The sequence below is a fragment of the Lathyrus oleraceus genome, chromosome 1 (assembly GCF_024323335.1).
Source record: "Lathyrus oleraceus cultivar Zhongwan6 chromosome 1, CAAS_Psat_ZW6_1.0, whole genome shotgun sequence".
Classification (NCBI taxonomy): Eukaryota; Viridiplantae; Streptophyta; class Magnoliopsida; order Fabales; family Fabaceae; genus Lathyrus; species Lathyrus oleraceus.
In genome coordinates this window covers 17505827-17532537 of record NC_066579.1, presented here as the reverse complement: position 1 = coordinate 17532537, position 26711 = coordinate 17505827, and the positions used below count along the sequence as shown (strand labels likewise).

The window sequence follows — 26711 nt, the reverse complement described above, 5'->3', positions numbered from 1 at the left end:
ATGATATTTGAGGCTTATTGAACCCTCAAGGATCCCTATAAGTAGAGGACAAATCCTCATCTATCCACACACCAAGCTTTCTAAGGAAAACTCCATTCTTGAGAGCTTTTCAACCTTAACCTCCATTCTCTCATTTGGCTTGTGCATTCTGCAAACCAAAGGTTCCAATCATCTTTTGGGAACTCATAAGCATTAGGAGAGGCATCAAACAGTAGCTGGAAGTAGTGTTGAAGAGGCATTGGACCTTGCTACAATAAGTATATTCTTGCACTTTGAAACTCATCATACATATGCCATTTCATTTTGATTTCTGAAGCACATATGTAGCATTTATTGTGTTAAGAAGGATCATTAGCTTACATGTTATTTATATTGTTGTTTATGTGAAATTATGTTGCATGAAACCTAAAATTTTTAGTTCAGGTTTTTGCCTTCGTGCATCTCCATCTTTTAGTATTAGCCAAAATCTATGGTACCATTGTGTTCCTTGCATTTTTCTATGTGATTTTGATCTTTATTTCATGAAAAATGGTTGAAAAATGAGAAAGATATGATTGATGGAAGATTGGAAAAATAGTGGGAAAAAGAAAACGAAAATAAGAGAGAGAGAGAGTTTGAAGATGATGCTGAGTTGACATTGGAAAAAGTCCATGGAACCCCAAGGACGTGGGTTCGAACCTGGCCAGCATAATGTTTATTTTTTCTCATTTGTTAAATGTTCAATTTTCTTCATAACTTTAAAAACCCATAACTTCATGATCCCTTAACCTTTTTGACCCATTCTTTTTGACATGTGTTCATAAGAATGTCTATTTTATTATGATACCAAAAAAATCCAAAAAATATTATTTATTTTACCACTTTCTATTGGATATAAAACATGTGTTTTTTATGTGTTTTTAAGGATCCTAATCAATCTCTTTGGTTTATCTTTTGTTTTACCTTGTTGTTGAATGTTTGTATGATCATAGCATACTCTTTCAAGTGTTGATTGTTGTACTTAACATGTTTAAACTTGACTATTTTCATATTAGGTCTAAATTGATTCACCTTGAAAACATGTTTGAATGAATGCTTAGGAGATGATTAGGGTTTCCACTTGCTTGTTTCTTATTCATGCCATGATTAGGGTTTAGGTCTAAACTTGTCCCTAACGTGATCTTGACTCTTAATTAACTTGTATGCATAGTGATCCATTTAACATTTTACTTTGTCCATACCATGTTCATATGATCCATGTTTTGAATATCCTTCTCTCGTCACAACTTGACTTGACAACAAATATCTTGATTATGATACTTGTCTTATGTGGTTTGATACCCTTGTGTTGAGTAATGTACACTTGTTTAAATCATGTCTTGTAATTCTATCCCAATTTGTGATGTTATATCCATATCTTGTAATTGTTTATCACTTCATCCAAGTATTTCCTTTATAAACTCCCATGATGATTGAATATGTATCTCATACTTGTTCATGTGATATCTCTTGTGGTGTTATGTAAACCTTTGTCATGTCTTGTTTATGATCATCATAATTCAAAAAACATGTAAGTAGCTTGTTCATGGCTTACCAATTTATGTATCTTTATTTACCTAAATCCAAAGGAAAGGATCTTATGTTGACTTCTTAGTCATATATTGTCTGTTTGTTTGTTAATTTTATTTGCCCATTCATGCATTAACCCTACCCCCTTTTCAAACTAAAACACCCATTCAAACCTTGACTTACCTTTAGGCAATGGATCTTTCAACTACACTTGAAAATGCTTTAGTACACATGAAGCATTTGAAACAAAACCTTCGACTTACTTTTAGTCAATGGATCTTTCAATTACAAATGCTTTAGTACACATGAAGCATATCAACTCAAACTTTGACTTAGCTTTAGTCAAGTAACACTTTCCAAAAACATTTTTTTACCCCTTTTATTATCCCATCAAAAAAAATGCAAGCAACTCTTAAAAACATAGATAAAATCAAAAGGTTCCTGTAGAGTACTATTGATGTTTAGGGTGCTAATACCTTCCCTTTGCATAACCAACCCCCGTACCTTTAGAATCTCCCCCCTTTTGTTTAACTTAAGTTTAATCTTCTAGCTTTACATATGCATATTGGGTTTATTTTTGAATCTTTTCCCTTTCCGTTGGATAAATTAAAGTTCGGTGGTGATATTTTGATTCATGAGTCAAGTTTAATCAATGGCTTGGTCTATGATTCTTCACCGCGACTTCACTGGGGAGTGATATTAAATGGGTGATACCTAACTTGTTTATATGTGTTTATTATTATTTGTTGCTATGTTTTCTTGGGTTTCATTATGGAGACCTATAAGTGGTGATGAAATCCTAACCCAGATTAGAGAATACAAATAAGATAGGATGGTGGTATAATCAAAGTTACATGTCTGGAGTAATCCTAAGCATGATTAACATATGATATAACCCTGCTCAGTGGAGACCCCTTTGATGGTAATATTTGTTGTTACGAGTAAATCGTAGTGGCATTATTATCTTCGAACTGGGAGTCTAAGAAACTGAGGACCTTTAGAACCCTTTCAACCCCTCTAAGCCTTTTTCGGATGTAGTGCGGAGATTATTCAGATGTAAGATCTGAGTTAATTGTTACGTGATGCTACACTCAGACGAGTTAGTCTTGAGAATATTATTGGTCTGCGAGCAAGTCGTTAAACCGATAATATCTGAAAGATGGATCTATGACTCTAGGGACCACTTTAGAACCTTATTCTACAGGTACAAAATAAATATATTAGTTCATACATTGTGGGATGGTTAAACCCCTGGCTTCATGCTTAATATAAAAACCCTAAACCTGTATTTGTGAAACATTCATTCATGCATTCATGGATCCATAAAAAACCTTTTTGCATAAAAACCAAGAAACTCAATAGTTTTCTTTTGCAAATATTGATAGGTAAAATGGAACTTGGAAGGAGGAATACCAAGAAATACACTTTCAAATGTCCTGACTTAATAGAGTTGAAGAAGCTTGGTTCTATGATAGTTAGTCCAGAGGATTTCAAAGCTCAGTATGGAAGACTTATGGGTATCTTGAAGACCAAGGTTGAAGATGGAGTTCTCAACACACTGGTACAATTTTATGATCCACTCTACCATTGCTTCACATTTCCAGACTACCAACTTATGCCTACTCTAGAAGAATACCCTTATTGGTTTGGTTTGCTAGTCTCTAACAAATTACCATTCAGTGGTTCTGAGAAGACCCCTACATCAGCAGCTATTGCAGAAGCACTTCACCTAGAAACGTCTGTTGTGAAGGACAACTTCACTAAAAAAAGAGGGATTCTAGGTCTAACTGTGACGGTGTATTCATCGCTATATGATCTATCGATTAAATCATAAGCTAAGAGATACCTTGAAATTTTCGAGTCGCCACCGCACTTTTATTTATCCAAAGGACTGGCTAAAAAGCGAACAAAAGCCTAAGAAGTTTTACACGTAGAAAACTAATAAAAAGATCAGAGAGTCTGGGTAAGGGGTAAATTACGCAATGGGAAGGTGTTAGGCACCCACTACGTCCTAGGTACTCCTAGGGAGCCCTTTTCACACTTGTTGTAAAATATTGTTATTTGTTATGACAAAAATATTGTGCAAACATGATTGGGATGGTGAGAAAAGAATATACATTTTATTGGTTATTGGGTATTGGGTTCGAACGGATGAACCCGTTGCCTACGTACCTTCCATCAAAGGTAAGGATCAGAACGCCGTAGTTCGGCTAAAAGATTTCCAAAAGTGGGTTAGGTTCAATTTTAAACACAAACCCTAGGTCTTACGTTATCCACGGGAGAAAACTCAACCTTATACAAACAACAACGTCCACCATGTGAGAACAGCTTCAACTTGCCAGGGAGGGGTTAACCCTATAATAGGCAAGGAAGGCTTACAATTCAATCACTAAAGACAGAAGGTGAGATTAACATCAACCACTAAGATAAATCAAACCTATAGCTCATGTATGAAAAGATTAATGGACAAAGCCAAAACAAGTGAATGAGTGAAAGTTAATTGATTGTGATTATGAAAATGAAGTCAAAGTATGATTAAGATTGATTCAAAAGAAGTATTATGAAATGAGTTTGAAAAAGAGTCAAGGACTTGAGTCCAGGTTTTTAGTTAGAAAAACATGAAGAAGTTTGCACAACACTTATGTCAAGTTTAAAAGATATAGTGTGAAAAGGTTTAGGACATAATGAATGATGAATGGATGGAGATGGAAAGTAAAACTTCTTAGAAGGTTCACTTCTTGAAATCATATGGGAGATGATTCAAGTGTGTCCTTTGGAATAGCAATGAATAATAATAAACAAACAAAGCAAAGAAAGGCGGATACCGGATGCCAATCAATGGTCTTATACCAATCTCCTAAAACAAAATGGGATGTCAGAAGCCACTCAATGGACTTACACTAATCTCCACAGGCAAAGAAATAAAAGCGGATGCCGGATACCAATAGATGGATTTACACCAGTCTCCTAAAACAGAAATGGATATCAGATGCCACTCAATGGACTTACACCAATCTCCTCAGAAGAAAACAAAGATGAAACAGGGAAGTCAACTGCCAATTTGTCTGGACTTAGGTTAACTCCACAGATGCTCATAGGAAATCCAATGCCACATTACTGGGACTTATAATGGATCCTCACATACAAGAACAAAAGCAACAATATGATCACAGGAATGCAAATACCAACTTACAGGGACTTATAATTGCAACCTCTCACACAAACAGATGAACAAACTATGATCACAGGAAAGCAGATGCCAACTTACAGGGACTTATAACTGCAACCTCACATACAAACAAACAGATCAAATTATGATCATAGGATAACAGATGCCAACTTACAGGGACTTATAACTGTATCCTCACATACAAACAGATAATCAGAAGATATGAGTGACCAATGAGGTCTTACACTCTATCCTTCCATATCACAGGAGCAAATGCCAAAGCAATGGACTTACAATTGTCCTCAATGGGCAAACAACAATAACAAAAGTCACACAGACAAATGGTATAATCATGCACTAATGGCAATTGATGATGATGATGCATAACATACAGGCAAACAAGTGCACATGAAGCAATCAATCAAGCAATGAATATCAAACAGCACACTCTATAGCCAAACAATGGGGGCTCACACAAGAGGGTTTGACTTTGAAAGTCCACTGTAATAGGTGAAGGTCGCTCTTAACCTTGCCATTGAGAGGCTAAGGTGAAGCAGATGAAAAGGAGATGAGGGGTGTGCCTCATTGCTTCTATCTCAAATCAGAGAGAGCATCAAAGAAAGTGTGGGAGTTCAGAAAGTAGGAACTCTCTCCACATTATGGACTCGATTAGATCTTGGGTATTTATCTCGATGCTTCAACCATGAAATGGGAGCAAAGAGAGGACACACTGAATAGTGGGGGATAGATTGCTTATCCCTACCTTCCACCAATTGCCTTACTTGAAGGACTTTTCCTGCTTAGGACAAATATAAACAAACACAGGCATTGCCTCTTAAGGAGGACTTCAGACAGTTTGCCCGGTCAAATAACAGACCGGGTCTCCAGACTACATGAAGAAGAAGTAATTATACCTCAAAGCAAATGCTAAAAAAGCAAAGCAAGCAAGTTCAAAGAACTTAAGCAACTAAAGTACCTGAAAAAGTCAAACCAATTAGTAAACAGCTCAACAGTCAAAATCAAAAGGAAATAACCCAATAGTCAGTCACAGAGGGACCAATTGTGCAAGGCACAAAGACTCAAGCATATGAGTCAACCTACAAAACAAGTGTTAGCACATGATAAACAAACCAACTCAATCAAAATTGAAAGGTCTTTGGGGCATTGGTGCTCAACCTGAAACAGATGAACTCAACATAAGCTTAGAAGACCACTAGGACTAGCCTAGGGTCAAAGATGAAAGAAAAAGTCAAGGCAGCAAGGAAAAGTCAACCCAAACCAAGTCTAAACATTCAAGAAGCATTCTCAATTGGATTCATAATCAAATCATGCATCATGGTCATTTCATATGCAAAATAATGCAAAGCATGGCAAGAGAAGCATACAAAAGTCAACAACAAAGACTTCATTCAAAAGTCAACTTAAACAATTCAAAAATTATGAAATAAATCACACTCAATCCTAACATCTAACATGGTAGACATGTCAAGTTTCATGGCATTTGGATGAGAGGAAGGCAGTCAAGTAAAATCATGAAGTCAAACTAAATTCAAGTAAGCATGGTGAAAGTCAACAAGCATGGGTCAACTTCAAAAAATCATATCAATTTGAAAACAGAAGAGAAATGAATGAGATTAACACCAATGCAAAGCTCAAGGAGTCTAGTTATCACATATGAAATTTCATGGTCATACAATAAGATTTGAGAATTTCATAAAAGATTTGGCAAGGCATAGCACAAAAAGTCAACAAATGACCAAGTATGGGAGAAAATTCTCAATCAAATGGAAAACAGCATGATTAATTCCAAGAAAATTCATACACAAACTAAACATGTGAAGGATCATTCATGCAAAATTTGGGGTCAATTGGATAAGAGGAAGCATGTGAACAAAAATTGGGAAAATGCATAATCATGGCATAGCACCAAATGTAACACATAACTTCAAAAATTCATAACTCCCAATCCACCAATGATAAATGCACAAAGTCTATATGGAAATGAAGGTCAAGGAGTCTATTTTCCCCACAAAAAAATCTCAAAGGCATTGGATATAACATGAGTATTTCACAATTGAAATGGCACAATGTATCATTTTGGCACACATGTTGAGAAAATAATTGTCAATTAAAAACCAACCAATGGAAAATTAATTAAAATTCACAATTAAATTCTAGACTCATTTGTGAACATGAGGAAAAAATTTCACAATTTTTGGAGTTAAAATGAATTAAAAAATGAATTTGGAAAGTTGAGTGATAAATGGATGAAGCATAAGCAAACAAACATGAGACAATGGGCATGGCAAATGGTCAAATAAAGTCAACCGGTGGCAGACTTGTAATTATCAAATCACTTAACCAAAACGCACAGCATAAGCAGGACACGGGAAATGTTCTTATTGGTCCTCACCAATAGAACAGCAATCTTGGCCAATGGAGTTCAAATTCTGTTTTAGAAACCCTAGGGTTTTATGCAGCCAAGGCAAACTTCAAACTCATGCTCATGAACAACAACCAACAAACAGCAGCATGCAGCATAACAATCATACCATAACTAAGCATATGCGACCCAATACATCCAACATGCAAGTTCTGGTTTTTCTCATAAACCCCTTAGGGTTTTACAACAGCATGGCCAACAATGCAAGCAAACAGCATTCATCATCGTGCATCAACCACGAAAAATGAACAAAACAATATCCACAACCAACACAACCAAACATCAATCATGTGGACTTTACAAGCAAGCTTAAAGGTTTTTTAAACAGCAGGGCATTGACAGCATCAACAGCATTCATTCCTCATCATTAACAAACAACATTCCACCAAAGTCACACAACAGCATGGTATTTGTAAACAATCAACATTCATTTGTAAACAGTCAGCATTCATGGACATGAACAAAAACATATCCAGCATATGGCAATGAGCATTAACAGCAAAACAACATCATCATAACAGCAGCACTTTCATTCATCATTCAATGTTCATCAAAAAACAACAGCACATAGCAGCATAGCATTGAACATTAATGTTCCTCATTCATCCAACACATGAACAACAGCACATAAAAGCATCTATTTCATTATTATGAACTCAATCAAAAATGAGCATCAAGCAAGCAGCATCATGTCATCAACCTCATAACACAAAATTTGAACAAGCAATCACAACAGCACATAAACAGCAGGGTATGGCAAGCAGTAGGTTCATACGATATCATGCAACAAAGCAACAACCAAAGGCATTCGAAATTCTGGACAGTCAACTAGGGTTTGTGCAGCAGCATATCATCATGAACAAACATCAAGCAAACAACCAGCATAGCATAATGATGGACAAAGTAATTGGTTTAAACAACAGCAGCAAGGTTTTAGCATAGCATAATGTGTTCATCAAAATCATCATTAATTGAAGTTCCAACCAACAAGCAACCAAACAACAGCATGGCTAACATGTTCAGCTCATAAGCAACATCCCACAATAAAATGGCATTGGTTCAGGTAATATCATCCAGCAACTAATAAACATGAACATGGCAAATTTCTGGACAGTTTAAGGTTGCAGCTACAGGGTATCATCAATTTCATCATCCAAACACCAATCATGAACAACAGCATACATCATATTCATGAGATTTCCTTGGCAGCTTAAGGCAGCAAAACAGCAGGGGTACACATCATTTTCAGCATAGCAGTAACAAATGATCATGCAAATACCAATAACAACAGTAGGGCATAGCATAGTATTGGCTCTCACACAACTAAAACAATAGTAAGCCACTAAGTTCATGTAGGCTTCTGGAAGATTAGGGTTTAAACAGCAACTTGCATAAACTCACCTCATGCTTAACCAAAATCAAAGAAAACAAAAAAAAACACTTAACAGGGTAAGCAGCATCCATTTCATGTTTATGATTCATCAACATCCAACAAATTTCAAACACAAACACACAATGTCATGGCATAGTGACCATCAGGCAACATCAATCATCAACCAAACAAACATTAACCATGAGGAAATCTGGACAGAATTAGGGTTTAAGCATAACAGCAAGATCATCATTTTCATGAAAGCAGAAAAAATCAAAATGCTCAGAACTCAAAGTTAATTGCACCAATAGCATCATTATGCATCATACAACCTAAATATGCTATTCACTTTCATCAGATCAGCCTGAACAAACCAACTCGATAGGAAACACATTTGTCCATGAAAATGAGATTTCAGATTTAAAGCAAAATAGCCAGCCATTTAACATGATTCAAGCTACAATAGAACAAGCATGGAAAGGACTACAAGATACATGGCATGTTTTGATGAAAAGAGAGGGTCGAGGGCTTACTTGTTTTTGAAGAAAAACTAGATGCCGTGCTGTTTTGGTGGTTACAAGCTCAGACAGGTGGCCCTCGTGCTTTGTGTTGATGGATGATGAGAATCTTTCAGCTCAAGCGTGCTTAGAAAATGGATAAATCGTGCTCTGCCATTGAAATAGCTTGGAGTATAACAGAGCTTGAAATGATGGTTCCAGCTGAGATCTTATGCTTAAAAACAACTCTTAAGGGTGATTAGATGATGGAAGTAAGAAGGAATGTTCAAGTTATTTGGAGATTTTGAGCAGAAATTGCCAAAGGGTCAAAAATGCAAGAGTGAGAAAGTGAGCTTTTTCTGTGTGGTAGGCTGAAAAACTAGGGTTGCCAAATGCTCAGAATGGTCCTTATATTCTCTGTTTAGCCTTGCTAAATCATGTACTAATCAGGTTTTGTCAAAGTGGAGCATTTTGCATTTTTGCTAATTGAGGAACAAGTGAAATGGAGGGTGTGTTGGACTGCACGATTATGGGCTGGAAAGGCTGCAGAAGGACATTCCAATTGTTGCTTGTGGTTGTACAGAAAATGCTGTATGTGTTTTGCTTATGTACTTCCTTTTTGCACCTTTTGCCAACTTTGAATTTTAGGTTAAAATGATGGTAAAAAAGTGGTATGATGATGGTTTAGGACTTTGAGCAAGTTTCAAATGTGATTTAGAACATTTTCCAATTGGCAAAAATGAGAAAAAGTCCATAAATCAAAAAGTCAACTGTGAGTCAAACTTGATTTTAAATGAAAAAGGTCCAAAAATGCCATTTTGATTGGCAAGGTTTTAGGTCATGAAATTTATATTTTTGGAAAGAGGATGAAAAATGTGGTTTGTAGGAAAAAACCCCACCAAATTTGGCCTTATGGTTTGAGAGATATGGCTTGTTGAAGTTCAAAAATTGGTGAAAATGAATTGATCATATCTTGACAACCAGACATGGGATTTTGATGTTCTTGGACTTTTTGAAAATGGGAAGACAAGATCTTCAACTTTCATGTTGGGCAAAAATTCATTTGAAGCTTGTATCATGATGTAAGTTTAAGATCAAGAAGTTTCCATTTTTGGCAGTTGAAATTACAGGTCCACTTTCTATTTCTGGAAAATTTTCTGATTGGCTTGATTTTCTTCCATGATGAGGTTTGACATGATAGATGAGGCTTATACAAGCATGAATGAACTTCTTCAGATCAATTCTATCCATCAAATCTTTGATTAAATCCACAGTTGACCAAGTTTGACTGTTGTTGACTGACTTTGACCTAATTGCTTCATCTGCAATCAACAAGGTTAAACTGACAATATTTTTGTACTTTTTGAATGATAAACATATGAAAGCAAAGATATACAAATGCAGAGTATGCATGGTGATCAAGAAACAAAACCACAAGGCAATCTATCCACTAAGAGGAAAGCTAGGGCATGCATTGATCCTTGAGGCCATGATATGAATGATATGGGCCATGAGGGATCTTAGGGCCCAAAATTGGGGTCTTACAGATGCCCCTATTTAAGGTCATTCTAGCCGGAGAAGTGAAGTTTAGAAATCTTCATCTCGACGCGGTAGAATGGACTTAAATAACAGTAATGAGACAAATTTTGGTCCCTAAGAGACCTCATGATGCGAATGTATGTATGCAAAAGACACAAAATTCTGTGGGGAATATGATTCACACAGAAGAAAAGACGATCCATCGGAGTGGTACACTCACCAGGAACAGAGACTCTGACAAGACTCTATGGGGATAAACAAAAGAAAAAGAAATGTGTGAACAAGACACGACTCTAAACTGGGGAAAAACAAAACTGACATAACGTGATCAAAACACGACTCTGATTAAGGAAAACAGAAAAACAGACTGGAGAACTCACTGGGGAGTGAAGAACTCACACTGGGGAAAAGAATTCCAAAGGAAAATAAATCCATTGGAGAGACACAAGCTGACTCCTGAGGAGAAGCAACAAAAGGTTCCACTGAGGGAAGCGACAAAGAAATGAGATGTTACCGGGCATACGGGTAACAAACTCAGGAAAAATTTGACTCCACAGGTGGACCGAGGTCATAATAGGGAGTAGAAAGGAGGGAACACCAAGGATACCGGTTACCGGGTATATAATAGGTGATCTACCGAAAACGTGAATTGGTTTTCACTTCCAAAACACTCATCATCCGAAAGGAGGGCTTGAAAAAGCAAATCGACTTACAGGATGGACATTCGAATCCACAACGGGAAAACGAATCTTACTCAACTGGGGACACAAACCCAAAGAGCGCATGAGATACAATATCCATTACCGGCAGACCGTGGATAAGATACTCGCATGAGATATATTATCTATTACCGTCAGAACGTAGATAATAAACTCGCATGGTAAGAAACACCAGAGATACCGGTTACTGGGTATATAATAGGTGATCTACCGAAACGTGAATTGGTTTTCACTTCCAAAACACTCATCATCCGAAAGGAGGGCTTGAAAAAGCAAATCGACTTACAGGATGGACATTCGAATCCACAACGGGAAAACGAATCTTACTCAACTGGGGACACAAACCCAAAGAGCGCATGAGATACAATATCCATTACCGGCAGACCGTGGATAAGATACTCGCATGAGATATATTATCTATTACCGTCAGAACGTAGATAATAAACTCGCATGGTAAGAAACACCAGAGATACCGGTTACTGGGTATATAATAGGTGATCTACCGAAACGTGAATTGGTTTTCACTTCCAAAACACTCATCATCCGAAAGGAGGGCTTGAAAAAGCAAATCGACTTACAGGATGGATATTCGAATCCACAACGGGAAAACGAATCTTACTCAAATGGGGACACAAACCCAAAGAGTGCATGAGATATAATATCCATTACCGGCAGACCGTGGATAAGATACTCGCATGAGATATATTATCTATTACCGTCAGAACGTAGATAATAAACTCGCATGGTAAGAAACACCAGAGATACCGGTTACTGGGTATATAATAGGTGATCTACCGAAACGTGAATTGGTTTTCACTTCCAAAACACTCATCATCCAAAACACAAACTGGTTAAGGATGGCTATTCGATTCTACAAAGAATACGAATCTTGCTCAGTTGGGGAAAATCAACAAAGGATTCCAACTAAAGAGCGCATGAGATATATTATTCATTACCGGCAGACCGTGAATAATATACTCGCATGGAAGATTATCCACAACCGGTTACTGGGTTAATAAAGGATGAATCAACCGAAAAGAAAGGCATCGGGATACCAAATTAGGTATATAATGATAACCAATCAAAAGGAGCAACAGACATTACCAACAAAAGGGTAAATGAAAGGCGATCTGCTGAGGATAAATTGCAAGCATCCGGCAATTATCGACAGGGACTAGCTGGGGATGCATTGATAAACAACCAATGATCCGGGGAACAAATCACTAGCATACGGTGAAAAGACCCACTGGGGATAAAATTGCTAGCATACGGCAATTATCCACAAAAGACTTGCTGAGGATATAAGTGCTGATCTGAGCAACTTATACAAGCAAAGGAAAATCAACATCAAAAACTAGATGAAGATAACCACAAAATTAGGGTTTACATCTACCGAATACGGGGTAGAAGACCAAAACTCCGCGTGGGGATAGAACAAATCACAAATCCGCACGGGAAACCAAAATAGGGTTTATAACAAACCACAAACTGCTGAAGAGCAGGGACATAGGATTTACGACTACCGAATAGTAGGTAGAAAACCAAAAACTCTGGCTGGAGAATAAAAGGTGTATAACCACAAATTCTGTTAAGAAAGCCAGGAAAAGTAGGACTTACAACTGCTGGTTTGTAGGCAGAGGCCCAAAAACATTCCGCTGGGGAACAACCCACTGGGAAGCACAAGATATTTGACAAATAGCCAATTCGGGAACGATCCGAAAAGACAGACTGAATAAAGACACGTCCTAATGAGGATATAACTCAAATAGGAAAATCCATCCCAATATATGTGTTGGGAGGAAACGGAAGAAACCGTCATCCACGAGGATATATCTCGGTGGGGAACTGCAGAAGGAAAGACAACATTTTCTGCTTATGGGGTTGACTCTATATGGAGAGATTTTAAACACCCGACATCTGCTTGGGGAGATCTGTAAAGAGATCTATATCACCATAGCAGGAGACACGACAAACAAAAGATATATGGCAAGAAATGCAACATGAATATCTGAATGTTTTATGAATATGCATGAATATGCGTGATATATGTTTGATGAATGCTGACAAAACAGACAATTCTAACACAACAGGTTCAGGAACAAACGTCCGGTATTATACTTCCAGGGGAAAAACCAGCTGGAGAGTCAATCTGCGGAGATCTGCGTGCTGTAAAGCAAAGATCTACGGGTACTGCTGAAGAAGCAGAGAATCATAGATATCAGGAAACAACCCAATCAGGGTACAGAAAGTCACAACGGGCAAAGCAGCCACCAAGACAAATCTGTAGGGGAATAAGAGAAGTCCCAAAGGTATCTGCAAGGGATCCCAGTGTCGACTGAGAAACAAAGGGTGCGTAAGCACGAACTGCTGTAGAAGCAAATCCACAAAACTCCACTGGGGAACAACCCGCTGAGGGAGAATGATATCATCCAAATAGAATCTTACTGCATAAGCAACTCTACTGGGGAAAACTGTCGGCTACTCTCTTGGGAACGAACCACTGAGGGAGGACAGATCAAACAAATATATCCTGCAATAAACCACTCCACTTGGGGAGAATATACAGCAAATTGATCACAACGAGTAGATTCTGCAATATAAGCCACTCTACTGGGGATCACAAACAGTCAGGAAATCAATCCGTTCACTGGAGGCTAGAGCCATCATCCGACCATACGGGGATTGAAAGGAGTATTCAACGGGTAAAAAACTGCCACAACAAACATTCTGCAGACTAAGCTGAGGAAAAGATGGATAAAAATACTGGGATGTCAACCCAAATCAAAACTGCTCAGGAAAATAAATCCTGCTCTGCTGAAGAGAATAAAACCCTGATGGAGAGATAGCAACAATTCCGCAGACGACTTCGCCGGGGAAAAGGTAAAGTACCGGGTATCAAACCACTGACTTACCGAATCTTCAAAAGAAAGCGATCATGCTGAGGAAACAGACAGTTCCTGCTGGCACACTGCATGGGGAAAAGCGGTAACAACTCCACTTGCAACCCTGGTGGGGATATTAATAACAGCTCTACTCGCGACTCCGAGGGGAGTATCAATCAATGGCTATACTCATGACTGCGCTGAGGAGACAAATAAAGTTTGGGGCACGACCCACTGGATAAAGTGACGGGGGACCAAGATGACAAACCATCAACCGCCGAAACTTCTATAAGGAAACACCCATGCTAGGGGAAAACTGCTGCTGGAGAAAGCGAAGTCTTCAACAACACTCTGCTTGCGATTGTACTGGGGAACAACCCCAACAACAACTCTGCTCGAGGAGCAACCTCATCAAAGATCTGAAGAAAGGAGATACCACCAAACCAGGAGTATGAACGAATGTCTTACCTGTTGGGAATCATACCACCCTCGGGAGAGCACTGGGATATTCTTAAGTATCCTTTCAATCTTGTGAATGTTCACTTTGTTTAGAACAAAAATTTTGAAAAATTTGATTTGTTTAAAACAATGACATTTTATCAATTTAAAACATGCAAAACATTTGTTGAATTTGAAACAAATAAGAGTGCAAATAATTGGATAAAAAGCTCAAATTGATTTGATGGAATGGTAGTCTGCAAATGGCAAGACTCCATAGATCTGTACAAATTTGAAATCAGTGATATATATTGGAAGAGGGCTACATTGAACATAATGATCCTTTCTCTACCAATTTGAATCTCGATGTATCCGAAGCTTCAGTTGACGACGAATCGAGAATCTTCTGACGAAATGACGACTGTGAAACAGAAAGTCTTGTCAGGATGCAGTTACTTGCCAAATCCCTAATTTTTGCCTAGATTGCCTCAGAGTGAGGTACTCAATCTAGCGGGATGCAAATATTCTTTTTTTCCAAGTCTCTAATTTTTGCCTGGATTACCCTTGCAGGTTCTCCACCGAGACGCTCATTTTTGCCTAAGCCGCCCTTTCGGGTTTTCAACTTAGCGAGCAATTCTGTTTTTTTTTCATTCTTTTTTCATTTGCATATACTTTTTTTTTAGGCAAAGTATCTCTTAACTGCATCTGAATTCACAGGACGAGTGAAATCCTCCCCATCCATTGTTGTAAGCATCAAAGCTCCGCCTGAAAAGGCTCTCTTAACAACATATGGACCCTCGTAGTTTGGAGTCCACTTGCCCCTGGAATCGGGTGCGAAAGACAAAACTTTCTTGAGCACAAGGTCACCTTCTCGGAATACACGAGGCTTGACCTTCTTGTCGAATGCTTTCTTCATTCTCTGCTGATATAACTGACCATGGCACATGGCAGTTAATCGCTTCTCTTTGATTAAATTCAACTGGTCATAACGACTCTGAATCCATTCGGCATCAGTCAACTAGGGACTTGAGGGTATAATTTTTCTTTTTTCTTTTGGAGAAATCTTGAAAAAAATTTTGCTGATTTTTGATTTTTCATCTTTTTTCACCCTCTTTCTTTTCCTTTTTTTTTTTTTTTTTTTTTTTTTTACTGCCCCAGTTTGACCGTTTAGCTGATTCTCATGATACAGCTGAATGAGCTCTTTTGGTGCTCAAGAAGGCGGGTAATCTCGTCAGGAATCCCTTTCAACATCATCTTCCTCTGCCTCAGATACAAGGACTTCAAGATTGGGAGATGGCGTTGGATCATTATGTTCAATGGGTTTAGAAATCCCTGCATAATGATTCTGGATAATGAAAAGCTTTTGAATTTAAACAAGCAAATCATTGATGCAGATGAAAAATGCTGTTTTTGTTTTTCAGGGTTTTTTGTGATCACTGATTTCATGCAAAAGCAAAAAGTGAAAACAAATGGAAAAACAAATGTTTGACAATGCATTAATTGAATGAAAACATCATTGAATTAAAATGCTGCCAACAATGTCATCACTTCTCCTTTTGGCATGGGAGAAGGGTTTCAAACAAAGGGAACAAATCACGCTGATTTATGAATGACCGTAGGAACATCCACAGCGACCCAATTGTGGCAGACACCACCAGGAATGATGAAATTGTTCAGATCTTCTGCATCTTCTTTCAAGATAGCAGCAGCTTCTTCTTCTTCAGGTTGATCATCATGGATAAAACCTCCACTTGTGAACAAACCTTGCTCCTTGAATGCCCCAGAACAGTAGCCAATGCCAGCCCGGGATTGGTTAACCAGGAATAAATCCATCAACAGGAGTAAATCCATCAACAGGGATAAATCCATCAACAGCACTAAGGCTGACAAAATATCCTCCTCGGAGTTCACAATTCTCTTGCTCAGGATGATCCATCAATCTGGCAGAGTTGGCTCTGGTATAATACCGGCAAAGTGCGTCTCAAAATGAATGAAGATCGCAGGGTCAGACCACTGGATGGGAGACCGGAACAAAACACCTGTTTATGCAAATGATGCATGAAGTGTTTATGCATATGCTTGTTTTTATATCAAAGGAACCCGAGGGTTTTATTTGCAAACTTTGAAATCTTAAGCATTTTGATCATATGGAGAATATCTCATCAGATATATCAGGTGAAAAAATTTTCCCGGTTTTTTCATGTTTTGAAATTTTTTGCAAATAAACTCCTTTGAGTTCCTTGAAAATTTTCTCTTTTTTTTTGATGATATGGATGCGGATGAATGCGTGAATGCATGAATGCAACAAACACACTCAAGGATCAAGCAAGGCACGCCAAACAAAGGTCGTGGGAAAGCTCAATGTATCCCTAATATCAATCATCCATTTTGGTGGATTTAGGTTTTCACCTTATCGACACCCAAGTTCCATTGATATTAACGGTACATGAACCGGTTCAAACATTCTTAATATCAACCAGCCGCTTTGGTGGATTTTAGGTTTTACACCTGATCCGGGATCCATTGATATTAACAATGTTTGAACGACTCAACCACGAATCACGGGTTTGTTGAGAGTCACGAGCATGGGGTTTCGGTTTAGAACCACCCAAAGGGAGTGTACTAGGGTTTAAACCTGCCAGACATGTTCTATCAGAGGTTCCCATAATCATCGTTCCATCTCTCGAGTATTATCGGAGGAACGAATACTCGTATTCCAAGAATATTCTCAAGAGAAACTCTTATGAGTGTAGTATCGCGTAACAATCGTATCAGAACTGACATCTGAACGACCTCCGCACTACGGTCCTAAAAATAGGCCAAGATGGGTTTGGTAAACTAAGGTCCTTGGCTTCTGCGGAACATGATTGAAAGAATAATGCCTAACCACAAATAACTTGTGTGACATTATTAGTTCAACATGACCTCCACCAAGTGAATGGACTCGCAAGTCAACTGGCTAAGGACTACTCCACACCAGTCGACAAGACTATGCCATTCTCCTATCCTAGAGAGCACTCGAGTTCGGGTATAGAACTCATCTCACAGATCACCAAAGCAAACAGCAAATGTATATCAAGCAATTCACACATTACAATCAATACATTCATCCCAAATTGTACAAAAATATGTCAGATAAAGAATAATAATATAGCACAACAAGGGTGAAAAGTAGGCAATACCAACCAGGGATTCTGGTGTAGTTTCCCCAGTGGAGTCGCCACTTTTCTGTGACGGTGTATTCATCGCTATATGATCTATCGATTAAATCATAAGCTAAGAGATACCTTGAAATTTTCGAGTCGCCACCGCACTTTTATTTATCCAAAGGACTGGCTAAAAAGCGAACAAAAGCCTAAGAAGTTTTACACGTAGAAAACTAATAAAAAGATCAGAGAGTCTGGGTAAGGGGTAAATTACGCAATGGGAAGGTGTTAGGCACCCACTACGTCCTAGGTACTCCTAGGGAGCCCTTTTCACACTTGTTGTAAAATATTGTTATTTGTTATGACAAAAATATTGTGCAAACATGATTGGGATGGTGAGAAAAGAATATACATTTTATTGGTTATTGAGTATTGGGTTCGAACGGATGAACCCGTTGCCTACGTACCTTCCATCAAAGGTAAGGATCAGAACGCCGTAGTTCGGCTAAAAGATTTCCAAAAGTGGGTTAGGTTCAATTTTAAACACAAACCCTAGGTCTTACGTTATCCACGGGAGAAAACTCAACCTTATACAAACAACAACGTCCACCATGTGAGACCAGCTTCAACTTGCCAGGGAGGGGTTAACCCTATAATAGGCAAGGAAGGCTTACAATTCAATCACTAAAGACAGAAGGTGAGATTAACATCAACCACTAAGATAAATCAAACCTATAGCTCATGTATGAAAAGATTAATGGACAAAGCCAAAACAAGTGAATGAGTGAAAGTTAATTGATTGTGATTATGAAAATGAAGTCAAAGTATGATTAAGATTGATTCAAAAGAAGTATTATGAAATGAGTTTGAAAAAGAGTCAAGGACTTGAGTCCAGGTTTTTAGTTAGAAAAACATGAAGAAGTTTGCACAACACTTATGTCAAGTTTAAAAGATATAGTGTGAAAAGGTTTAGGACATAATGAATGATGAATGGATGGAGATGGAAAGTAAAACTTCTTAGAAGGTTCACTTCTTGAAATCATATGGGAGATGATTCAAGTGTGTCCTTTGGAATAGCAATGAATAATAATAAACAAACAAAGCAAAGAAAGGCGGATACCGGATGCCAATCAATGGTCTTATACCAATCTCCTAAAACAAAATGGGATGTCAGAAGCCACTCAATGGACTTACACTAATCTCCACAGGCAAAGAAATAAAAGCGGATGCCGGATACCAATAGATGGATTTACACCAGTCTCCTAAAACAGAAATGGATATCAGATGCCACTCAATGGACTTACACCAATCTCCTCAGAAGAAAACAAAGATGAAACAGGGAAGTCAACTGCCAATTTGTCTGGACTTAGGTTAACTCCACAGATGCTCATAGGAAATCCAATGCCACATTACTGGGACTTATAATGGATCCTCACATACAAGAACAAAAGCAACAATATGATCACAGGAATGCAAATGCCAACTTACAGGGACTTATAATTGCAACCTCTCACACAAACAGATGAACAAACTATGATCACAGGAAAGCAGATGCCAACTTACAGGGACTTATAACTGCAACCTCACATACAAACAAACAGATCAAATTATGATCATAGGATAACAGATGCCAACTTACAGGGACTTATAACTGTATCCTCACATACAAACAGATAATCAGAAGATATGAGTGACCAATGAGGTCTTACACTCTATCCTTCCATATCACAGGAGCAAATGCCAAAGCAATGGACTTACAATTGTCCTCAATGGGCAAACAACAATAACAAAAGTCACACAGACAAATGGTATAATCATGCACTAATGGCAATTGATGATGATGATGCATAACATACAGGCAAACAAGTGCACATGAAGCAATCAATCAAGCAATGAATATCAAACAGCACACTCTATAGCCAAACAATGGGGGCTCACACAAGAGGGTTTGACTTTGAAAGTCCACTGTAATAGGTGAAGGTCGCTCTTAACCTTGCCATTGAGAGGCTAAGGTGAAGCAGATGAAAAGGAGATGAGGGGTGTGCCTCATTGCTTCTATCTCAAATCAGAGAGAGCATCAAAGAAAGTGTGGGAGTTCAGAAAGTAGGAACTCTCTCCACATTATGGACTCGATTAGATCTTGGGTATTTATCTCGATGCTTCAACCATGAAATGGGAGCAAAGAGAGGACACACTGAATAGTGGGGGATAGATTGCTTATCCCTACCTTCCACCAATTGCCTTACTTGAAGGACTTTTCCTGCTTAGGACAAATATAAACAAACACAGGCATTGCCTCTTAAGGAGGACTTCAGACAGTTTGCCCGGTCAAATAACAGACCGGGTCTCCAGACTACATGAAGAAGAAGTAATTATACCTCAAAGCAAATGCTAAAAAAGCAAAGCAGGCAAGTTCAAAGAACTTAAGCAACTAAAGTACCTGAAAAAGTCAAACCAATTAGTAAACAGCTCAACAGTCAAAATCAAAAGGAAATAACCCAATAGTCAGTCACAGAGGGACCAATTGTGCAAGGCACAAAGACTCAAGCATATGAGTCAACCTACAAAACAAGTGTTAGCACATGATAAACAAACCAACTCAATCAAAATTGAAAGGTCTTTGGGGCATTGGTGCTCAACCTGAAACAGATGAACTCAACATAAGCTTAGAAGACCACTAGGACTAGCCTAGGGTCAAAGATGAAAGAAAAAGTCAAGGCAGCAAGGAAAAGTCAACCCAAACCAAGTCTAAACATTCAAGAAGCATTCTCAATTGGATTCATAATCAAATCATGCATCATGGTCATTTCATATGCAAAATAATGCAAAGCATGGCAAGAGAAGCATACAAAAGTCAACAACAAAGACTTCATTCAAAAGTCAACTTAAACAATCTCAAAAATTATGAAATAAATCACACTCAATCCTAACATCTAACATGGTAGACATGTCAAGTTTCATGGCATTTGGATGAGAGGAAGGCAGTCAAGTAAAATCATGAAGTCAAACTAAATTCAAGTAAGCATGGTGAAAGTCAACAAGCATGGGTCAACTTCAAAAAATCATATCAATTTGAAAACAGAAGAGAAATGAATGAGATTAACACCAATGCAAAGCTCAAGGAGTCTAGTTATCACATATGAAATTTCATGGTCATACAATAAGATTTGAGAATTTCATAAAAGATTTGGCAAGGCATAGCACAAAAAGTCAACAAATGACCAAGTATGGGAGAAAATTCTCAATCAAATGGAAAACAGCATGATTAATTCCAAGAAAATTCATACACAAACTAAACATGTGAAGGATCATTCATGCAAAATTTGGGGTCAATTGGATAAGAGGAAGCATGTGAACAAAAATTGGGAAAATGCATAATCATGGCATAGCACCAAATGTAACACATAACTTCAAAAATTCATAACTCCCAATCCACCAATGATAAATGCACAAAGTCTATATGGAAATGAAGGTCAAGGAGTCTATTTTCCCCACAAAAAAATCTCAAAGGCATTGGATATAACATGAGTATTTCACAATTGAAATGGCACAATGTATCATTTTGGCACACATGTTGAGAAAATAATTGTCAATTAAAAACCAACCAATGGAAAATTAATTAAAATTCACAATTAAATTCTAGACTCATTTGTGAACATGAGGAAAAAATTTCACAATTTTTGGAGTTAAAATGAATTAAAAAATGAATTTGGAAAGTTGAGTGATAAATGGATGAAGCATAAGCAAACAAACATGAGACAATGGGCATGGCAAATGGTCAAATAAAGTCAACCGGTGGCAGACTTGTAATTATCAAATCACTTAACCAAAACGCACAGCATAAGCAGGACACGGGAAATGTTCTTATTGGTCCTCACCAATAGAACAGCAATCTTGGCCAATGGAGTTCAAATTCTGTTTTAGAAACCCTAGGGTTTTATGCAGCCAAGGCAAACTTCAAACTCATGCTCATGAACAACAACCAACAAACAGCAGCATGCAGCATAACAATCATACCATAACTAAGCATATGCGACCCAATACATCCAACATGCAAGTTCTGGTTTTTCTCATAAACCCCTTAGGGTTTTACAACAGCATGGCCAACAATGCAAGCAAACAGCATTCATCATCGTGCATCAACCACGAAAAATGAACAAAACAATATCCACAACCAACACAACCAAACATCAATCATGTGGACTTTACAAGCAAGCTTAAAGGTTTTTTAAACAGCAGGGCATTGACAGCATCAACAGCATTCATTCCTCATCATTAACAAACAACATTCCACCAAAGTCACACAACAGCATGGTATTTGTAAACAATCAACATTCATTTGTAAACAGTCAGCATTCATGGACATGAACAAAAACATATCCAGCATATGGCAATGAGCATTAACAGCAAAACAACATCATCATAACAGCAGCACTTTCATTCATCATTCAATGTTCATCAAAAAACAACAGCACATAGCAGCATAGCATTGAACATTAATGTTCCTCATTCATCCAACACATGAACAACAGCACATAAAAGCATCTATTTCATTATTATGAACTCAATCAAAAATGAGCATCAAGCAAGCAGCATCATGTCATCAACCTCATAACACAAAATTTGAACAAGCAATCACAACAGCACATAAACAGCAGGGTATGGCAAGCAGTAGGTTCATACGATATCATGCAACAAAGCAACAACCAAAGGCATTCGAAATTCTGGACAGTCAACTAGGGTTTGTGCAGCAGCATATCATCATGAACAAACATCAAGCAAACAACCAGCATAGCATAATGATGGACAAAGTAATTGGTTTAAACAACAGCAGCAAGGTTTTAGCATAGCATAATGTGTTCATCAAAATCATCATTAATTGAAGTTCCAACCAACAAGCAACCAAACAACAGCATGGCTAACATGTTCAGCTCATAAGCAACATCCCACAATAAAATGGCATTGGTTCAGGTAATATCATCCAGCAACTAATAAACATGAACATGGCAAATTTCTGGACAGTTTAAGGTTGCAGCTACAGGGTATCATCAATTTCATCATCCAAACACCAATCATGAACAACAGCATACATCATATTCATGAGATTTCCTTGGTAGCTTAAGGCAGCAAAACAGCAGGGGTACACATCATTTTCAGCATAGCAGTAACAAATGATCATGCAAATACCAATAACAACAGTAGGGCATAGCATAGTATTGGCTCTCACACAACTAAAACAATAGTAAGCCACTAAGTTCATGTAGGCTTCTGGAAGATTAGGGTTTAAACAGCAACTTGCATAAACTCACCTCATGCTTAACCAAAATCAAAGAAAACAAAAAAAAACACTTAACAGGGTAAGCAGCATCCATTTCATGTTTATGATTCATCAACATCCAACAAATTTCAAACACAAACACACAATGTCATGGCATAGTGACCATCAGGCAACATCAATCATCAACCAAACAAACATTAACCATGAGGAAATCTGGACAGAATTAGGGTTTAAGCATAACAGCAAGATCATCATTTTCATGAAAGCAGAAAAAATCAAAATGCTCAGAACTCAAAGTTAATTGCACCAATAGCATCATTATGCATCATACAACCTAAATATGCTATTCACTTTCATCAGATCAGCCTGAACAAACCAACTCGATAGGAAACACATTTGTCCATGAAAATGAGATTTCAGATTTAAAGCAAAATAGCCAGCCATTTAACATGATTCAAGCTACAATAGAACAAGCATGGAAAGGACTACAAGATACATGGCATGTTTTGATGAAAAGAGAGGGTCGAGGGCTTACTTGTTTTTGAAGAAAAACTAGATGCCGTGCTGTTTTGGTGGTTACAAGCTCAGACAGGTGGCCCTCGTGCTTTGTGTTGATGGATGATGAGAATCTTTCAGCTCAAGCGTGCTTAGAAAATGGATAAATCGTGCTCTGCCATTGAAATAGCTTGGAGTATAACAGAGCTTGAAATGATGGTTCCAGCTGAGATCTTATGCTTAAAAACAACTCTTAAGGGTGATTAGATGATGGAAGTAAGAAGGAATGTTCAAGTTATTTGGAGATTTTGAGCAGAAATTGCCAAAGGGTCAAAAATGCAAGAGTGAGAAAGTGAGCTTTTTCTGTGTGGTAGGCTGAAAAACTAGGGTTGCCAAATGCTCAGAATGGTCCTTATATTCTCTGTTTAGCCTTGCTAAATCATGTACTAATCAGGTTTTGTCAAAGTGGAGCATTTTGCATTTTTGCTAATTGAGGAACAAGTGAAATGGAGGGTGTGTTGGACTGCACGATTATGGGCTGGAAAGGCTGCAGAAGGACATTCCAATTGTTGCTTGTGGTTGTACAGAAAATGCTGTATGTGTTTTGCTTATGTACTTCCTTTTTGCACCTTTTGCCAACTTTGAATTTTAGGTTAAAATGATGGTAAAAAAGTGGTATGATGATGGTTTAGGACTTTGAGCAAGTTTCAAATGTGATTTAGAACATTTTCCAATTGGCAAAAATGAGAAAAAGTCCATAAATCAAAAAGTCAATTGTGAGTCAAACTTGATTTTAAATGAAAAAGGTCCAAAAATGCCATTTTGATTGGCAAGGTTTTAGGTCATGAAATTTATATTTTTGGAAAGAGGATGAAAAATGTGGTTTGTAGGAAAAAACCCCACCAAATTTGGCCTTATGGTTTGAGAGATATGGCTTGTTGAAGTTCAAAAATTGGTGAAAATGAATTGATCATATCTTGACAACCACACATGGGATTTTGATGTTCTTGGACTTTTTGAAAATGGGAAGACAAGATCTTCAACTTTCATGTTGGGCAAAAATTCATTTGAAGCTTGTATCATGATGTAAGTTTAAGATCAAGAAGTTTCCATTTTTGGCAGTTGAAATTACAGGTCCACTTTCTATTTCTGGAAAATTTTCTGATTGGCTTGATTTTCTTCCATGATGAGGTTTGACATGATAGATGAGGCTTATACAAGCATGAATGAACTTCTTCAGATCAATTCTATCCATCAAATCTTTGATTAAATCCACAGTTGACCAAGTTTGACTGTTGTTGACTGACTTTGACCTAATTGCTTCATCTGCAATCAACAAGGTTAAACTGACAATATTTTTGTACTTTTTGAATGATAAACATATGAAAGCAAAGATATACAAATGCAGAGTATGCATGGTGATCAAGAAACAAAACCACAAGGCAATCTATCCACTAAGAGGAAAGCTAGGGCATGCATTGATCCTTGAGGCCATGATATGAATGATATGGGCCATGAGGGATCTTAGGGCCCAAAATTGGGGTCTTACACTAACCTCTAGATTCCTATTGGAGAAAGCCTTTATCTTTACAGAAGCAGATAGTAGAGATGCCTTTGAAGCCATTTTTGCTCTACTCATTTATGGAATTGTACTCTTCCCAAACGTTGATGACTTCATGGATGTTAATGTTATACGAATCTTCTTAATTGGTAACCCAGTACCCACATTACTTGGAGATGCCTACCATTCTATCCATCACAGGACTAAGAAAGGTGGTGGTACCATTCTTTGTTGTGCACCTCTCCTATATAAGTGGTTTATTTCTCACTTGCCCAGATCTAGGCTCTTCAGGGAGAATCCGCAGAAGCTCAGATGGTCTCCGAGGTTCATGTCTATTGATCAAGAGAGTATACATTGGTATGACCCCTCCTATGATGTTGGAGTAATTATTGATAGTTGTGGTGAATTTCCTAATGTACCTCTCCTTGGTGTACATGGGGGAATTAACTACAACCATATCCTTGCTAGACGCCAGTTAGGATATCCTATGATGGATAAACCCGATAACCTTTTGTTGTCAGGTTTCTTTTACCTCAATGAAGAAGAGAGTTCTGGTCTGAAGAACAGAATCATACATGTTTGGCGCAACATTCACAGGAAAGGAAAAGACCGATTAGGAAGAAATAATTGTGTTGCTTTTGAGCCCAACACCCAATGGGTTTGTGCTAGAGCCAGTGAACTTAAGATGCCATATGCTCTTGGGAAGCCCTCATTCCCTTATGCTATAACATCATCATCCACCATTCCTATTGAGAATAGGGAAGAGTTTCAAGAAGATTTGGATAGGTTGAAATTGGAAATAGACACTTGGGAAGACAAGTACCATGTCTTGAATGATAAGAAGATAAAGCTGGAGCAGCAGCTAAAGGAGAAGGATGATTTGATTGACATTTTGGAACAACAAGCTGTGAAGAAACAGGAAGAATAAGAAGGTTTACTTCTATCTAAAGTTCAGCCTTTTCGTGAGTACTCCAGCATACCTCCCACCTCAGGTGCTTGGAAGGGAATCGTCGACAAGCTTATGATCGAGAATGCTCAGCTAAAGAGGCAGAAAAGGAAGCATCAGCCAGCAGCAGGACCTTCTACATATGAGATTCCTTAGGACTCATAGACTTAGCTGTTTTCCTCTTGTATTGTTTAGGATCGTTGAAATTGTAGTTCATCCTTTGTAATCCCTCTAATGTTTAATAAAAAGAGGTTTTTGTTTAGCTTATACCAAATTTTGTCTCTATAATATTTGCAATAAATTATTGAGTTTCTTAAAAAATTAAGACTCATCTTTTGCATATGCATATCATGCATCATTCAAGCACAAGTTCCTGCATTTCAAGAAACTTACACGTGTCTTCTCCCTCCAATAGTCAAACTGAATCACCAGTACAATACTCGAGCCAGTCGTCGGAGAAGGATGAGTCAGCTTGAACAAGAAAACCAAGAGCTCAGAGAGGAAGTAATCACCTTGAAAGACAGTTTGGAAAGGCTTACTACTACGATGGATACTTTGGTGGCTGCTCAGAATCAGTCATCGAACAATTCTCAAGATCCATTGCAACGAACAACAATCTCTGAAGACGTCTCGACGCCCATTCCAGTGACGGCCGTCAATGATCAACAATATCACATG

At 37.9% G+C, this 26711-nt stretch overlaps 1 protein-coding gene across 1 annotated transcript; it reads left to right on the top strand.

The window, feature by feature from the left end:
* Positions 1-2938: 2938 nt before the first annotated feature.
* Positions 2939-26015, top strand: LOC127087622 (uncharacterized). The gene is made up of 2 exons (XM_051028547.1): positions 2939-3329; positions 25120-26015. Exons 1-2 carry the CDS (start codon positions 2939-2941, stop codon positions 26013-26015), a joined length of 1287 nt encoding a protein of 428 aa, XP_050884504.1.
* The last annotated feature ends 696 nt before the right edge of the window (positions 26016-26711 follow it).